At 40.1% G+C, this 5,343-nt stretch overlaps 1 protein-coding gene across 1 annotated transcript; it reads left to right on the top strand.

Moving 5' to 3' along the window:
• Positions 1-2,855: 2,855 nt before the first annotated feature.
• On the top strand, positions 2,856-3,809 carry LOC130291937 (olfactory receptor 8D1-like). Its single transcript, XM_056541366.1, has one exon. It carries the CDS (start codon positions 2,856-2,858, stop codon positions 3,807-3,809), a length of 954 nt encoding a protein of 317 aa, XP_056397341.1.
• The last annotated feature ends 1,534 nt before the right edge of the window (positions 3,810-5,343 follow it).

The raw sequence follows: 5,343 nt of genomic DNA, 5'->3' as shown, positions 1-5,343 counted from the left end.
TATGGATTTTTTAGGACCGATACCGATAATCTGTGGCCTTTCAGGCCGATAGCCGATAATTTATACCGATATTCGGGTATAAGTTATTGGCTATTTCTCCACCATTTTTAATCGACTGGTGCCAGAAAGTTAAACAGATTTGTAAATTACTTCTATTAAAAAATCTTAATTCTTCCTGTACTTATTAGCTGCTGAATACTACAGTGTAAATTTTTTTCTGTTTGAAACACAGAGCTGTCTGCTGACATCATGAGCACAGTGCTCTCTGCTGACAACTCTGTCCATTTTAGGAATTGTCCAGAGTAAAAAGAAATCCCCATAGCAAACATATGCTGCTCTGGACAGTTCCTAAAATGGACAGAGATGTCAGCAGAGAGCACTGTGCTCGTGATGTCAGCAGACAGTTCTGTGTTTCAAAAAGAAAAGAATTTCCACTGTAGTATTCAGCAGCTAATAAGTACAGGAATAATTAAGATTTTTTAATAGAAGTAATTTACAAATCTGTTTAACTTTCTGGCACCAGTTGATTTAAAAAGTCTGAAGACTTTCCAAATTTTATATTTAAGATAACTATATATTATCACTGTGTATTTTAATAAATAAATCAATCTAAATATATTATCTCAGAAGACTTTTCTCTTTCAAATTATCCTACAGAGATTTGCCCTCCGGAGTATTAAAGCATTCTCGCTTATTATAAATATTCCTATAACATGTACATTATGTATATTTACATGGTGTTTGCTGAAGGCCATGTTATAAGACCAGCAATACATTATAATCTCCTGTTAGTTATTGGCACTATTAGCTGTTTTATACTGAGATTGCAAAGGACCTTTTCTCCGAACCATCCGCTTTACACATCTATATACCAATGTGATGGGCTTTATTTCCCTATTTAGCTAATGCATATTGAATACATTGCTCTATATCTATGAGCCATAGTGACACAACAAACGACTCCTAAACAGTGTCCAATCTGATCCATAAAAAACTATCTCCTATAAACGTAAGTAAATGTGTTAGTATCACAGCTGCCTACCATGCAGGCCTACTAACTCATCAGCCCCAAGAAGTACTTAGGTCGGTGTTTCCCAACCAGGGTGCCTCCAGCTGTTGCAAAACTCCAACTCCAAGCATGCCCGGACAGCCTTCAGCTGATAAATTATAAATAAATTCAATTATGGCTACCGGCCTCTCTCTGTATTTTTCAAGCACAAGGTCTTCCGCACCTAGTTGTAACAGCCTTACTATTCTGGAAAGACTTTCTATGAGAATTTGGAGATGTCTGTGGGAATTTTGGGCCATTCATCCAAAAGAACATTTTTGAGATCAGAGGCTGATGTTGGACAAGAGGGCCTCAGTCACAGCCTCCAATCTAGGTTAACCCAAAGTTGTTCAGTGAAGTTGAGATCAGGGCTTCGAGTACTGTATAATTGCCCAAAATGTCATACTTTGCTGAAGCAATAAAGGGTTACTGTCATTTGTAAAAACTTTGGACACATCATCCAGGCATATCAAAAGTTTAGATCACACCAGGTCTCATTCCTGAGACCCACTGCGATCGTGAGTTATACCCGGTGAAGTGTACGGCAGCACTCTTTACTGGCCGGCTGGCTGCCTCATCCAGCACATTCTCTCCATTATAGTCTAAAGTTTTTTACACTTAAAAGGGGTACTCCGACAAAAAAAATCTTATCCCCTATGACATCACGCCACGCCCCCTCCATTCATGTCTATGGGAGGGGGCGTGGCGGCTACTACGTAGCCGTCACGCCTCCTCTCATAGACATGAATGGAGGGGGCATGGCAGCTGTAGTCACCAGTCATCTGTCACGGTGCGACGTTCGCTCCATGCACCGATGACTAGGGTGCCGCGCCGGAGATTGCGGCAGGACCCCTGCAATCAGACATCTTATCCCCTATCCTTTGGATAAGGGATAAAATGTTTTTCGGTGGAGTACTCTTTTAAGGTTTTGTAAGACTTACACCAACCACTAATAAGCAACCCCATAGCCTTATCCCTTCTGCACCAAACTCATATTTTACAGTTAGACAAGTCTGGGTTTAGAGAATGCCAGGTAAACGCTACTTACCTGACTGCATTGTGGTATCAGTCTAGACAGAGGTGTCATTTGTTTCTCCACAGAACATATTTCTACTGCTCCAGAGTCCAGTAGTGATACGGACAGAGGTGTCAGCAGAGAGCACTGTGGTCAGACAGAAAAGTAATTCAAAAAGAAAATAACTTCCTCTGTAGTATACAGCAGCTGATAAGTACTGGAAGGATTAAGATTTTTAAATAGAAGTAATTTACAAATCTGTTTAACTTTCTGGCAACAGTTGATTTAAAAAAAAAAAAATTTCACCGGCGTACCCCTTTAAGAGGGAAGAAATTTCAGGAATTGACTTGTTACAGCTATGGCTACTATTACAGTAACACGTTAGAATTCAGTCAGTTCTTTAGAACGATCCATTCTTTCACAAAAGGTAGCTGCATTGGTAGGTGCTGGATTTTATACTACTGTGGCAATGGGACTGAATGAAATACCTGAATTCAATGATTAATGGGTTTATCCTAATGATGTAGTCCATGTATTGTATATTTTATAGGAAAGAAAACATAATGAGAATTGATGATAAAGGAGTCTTTTTATGTGCCTAATAGGCTTAGGGCCCCCTTTGGCAACAGGGTCCAGATGTGACTGCTAGCTCTCCATTCCCTTTACCTACACTCCTGTAAATTGTTTGCTACGTGTATTGCAAGCTACATTTTGAGTCTTTGGTTTGTATGACATGTAATCCATAATATTGTTTTTTATTGACAGATTTTAGTGTTACCGTAATTGAGACAAATGAATGCAGAAAACCATACATCATTAACCTTCTTCATTATTAAGGGCATTTCCGATGTCCCAAACCTTCAAATTCCAATCTTCCTCTTGGTTCTTCTCATTTATCTTATTACTATTGGTGGTAATATGACCATCCTTTTACTGGTGTGTGTGGATCATCAGCTCCATACTCCCATGTACTTCTTCTTGTGTAACCTGTCCATTTTGGATATATCCTCCAGCACAGTCACTCTTCATAAGATTCTTATTAGCTTTTTATCTGGTGACAAGACGGTTTCTATACAATCGTGTTTGACTCAGATGTTTATCTTCACGTCTCTTGTGTGCAATGAATTGTTGATACTCACGGCCATGAGCTATGATCGCTACGTGGCTATCTGTAACCCATTACAGTATTCCACAATCATGAGTCGCTGTGTTTGTTCTGCGCTGGCTGTTGCCTGTTGGGTGTTAGGCTTTGTAGAATCTCTACCTCATATTATTTTAATTTCCAGATTCACTTGTTATAAGTCAAAAGAAATAAATCACTTCTTTTGTGACATTGTCCCTCTAGTGAAACTCTCTTGTAATGATACTTCCCTCTCTGACTTTTTGATGTTTATCTGTGGACTCTTCCTCTCCACCTTCCCATTTATTCTTACATTCATCCCTTACATCTTTATTATCCATACCATCAAGAGTATTAGTTTTACCACTGGGAAGCATAAAGCTTTCTACACGTGTTCTTCACACCTCACAGTGGTCATACTCCTCTATGTGACACTTGTCTGCCAGTATCTTAGACCAGCTTCAATGGACACTTTAGAATCCAACAAGCTTTTCTCTTTGTTCAACACAGCTGCAGTCCCAATGCTTAACCCTCTGATCTACAGCCTGAAAAATAAAGACGTAAAATCTGCACTGAAACGTAGGTGGGTACAAATGACCACGGAACTGCCCATACACCTTAGGTAAATGTTGTGCGAATCCAGTGAATCCAATAGGATTGGTCCCCATCTGGTTGTCTAGGGGTCATCAGACTCTCCCCTAAAAGCTGATGTCAGGTGAAAGATGGATCATGCATGTTGGATAATACCATTCATGATCTTTTATCTGCGTAAGAGATAAATAGCTGCCAAACTATGTGTGACAGCGGCTTTGGATACAAAATATTGGTCATGTTGAAATCCAACATGACCAATCTCTTTCTCACCCCCCTGAAAAGACATGCATGCTCCGCTATGAGCGAGTAAATACTATTATAACTTAGGGGGTAAATATATGATCAGAGGGGATTTGATTACTGGAATCCCCATAGCTATAAGAATGAAGGTCTTGCCAGTCTCATAGCGAGTGAATTGGGTTGCAGTCAAGTATGTACTCTGCTGTTCCAATAACTCAGGTACAAGGGACCTCCATTCTCGGAATTGTGGGTTTTGACCGCCTAGAACAGATACTTACCACCTATCCTGGGGCTAGGTAATTAATTATCTTGCAGTGCTAGAGGACCAAGAGTGGCAGAAGCTTTCACTCTCTGGTCTGTGGAGGTCCAACCGTCTGGAAGAGAGGTAGTACCCGGTACTTCACTGCTCCACCGGTTCCAACCCCGGACCAGAGAAGCAGTGGAGCACAGAAACATAAAAGGCTGAGCTGGGGAGCACTAATGCCTGGAGGCCACGACCCTACTCCCTACTACAGAACAGCTATGGGGGGGCTACAACTATATATGGGGGAAAGCTGGCTCAGAGGGAGCCCTACAAATATAAATCATATATAGCTGTAAACTCCTCCCCCCCAATACCCCCCTGTGACAGTTTGTCCCATAAATATAATATACACCAAGATTCCAAGATTGCAGATTTTTGATCACATAACATTCCAGAAAAAAATGTAATGAAAAGTGAGCAAAAAGTCAAAACTAAGCACAAAAAAAGTCACACAAAATCAGCCCTCATACAGCTCTATAGGTGGAAAAATAATAAAGTAATAGGGATAAGAAAATGGTGATGCAATGATTTATTTGGCTTCTTTTCGAGTTTGAATTTTTTTATTTTTTTTTAATCGTAAAACGAAACAAAAATGATCCAACTTTGCTCCATTGGAATTGTACTGACCAACAGAATAAAGATAGCATGTCAATTAGATTTTTTTTTCAATTTTGGCCTACAAATTTTTTTTTCTAAATAAAGTTTACAGTTTTATCAAAGAGCAAAACCAGAACTCTCTTTGTGAATCTTCTAATGGATGGAGGTCGCTGTGGGCCCGAATACACATTACCTTACCCGGAGAGTGAGCTGGATTTCTTAGGCTGGGTTCACATCTGTGTCAGCGCTCCATTCAGATGAGCTCCGTCAAATCCAGTGACAAACAACAGACTTGAACAGACACCAACTGGACCCGACCGGTCCCATTGACTTTGAAAGTGATCCGTCGGGTTCCCATCTGGTATCTGTTGTTTTGCAGGAGTTAAGTGGAATAAAAAATGGACCAGAAGTATTATATTTTTCCC

The sequence above is a fragment of the Hyla sarda genome, chromosome 9 (genome assembly GCF_029499605.1).
Source record: "Hyla sarda isolate aHylSar1 chromosome 9, aHylSar1.hap1, whole genome shotgun sequence".
Taxonomy (NCBI): Eukaryota; Metazoa; Chordata; class Amphibia; order Anura; family Hylidae; genus Hyla; species Hyla sarda.
The sequence above is the reverse complement of the archived record's forward strand: the minus strand, read 5'-3'. Positions and strand labels throughout refer to the sequence as shown.

Coding starts and splice junctions, on each gene's coding strand:
- LOC130291937 (XM_056541366.1), top strand. CDS start 2,856: ATGAATGCAGAAAACCATACATCATTAACCTTCTTCATTATTAAGGGC.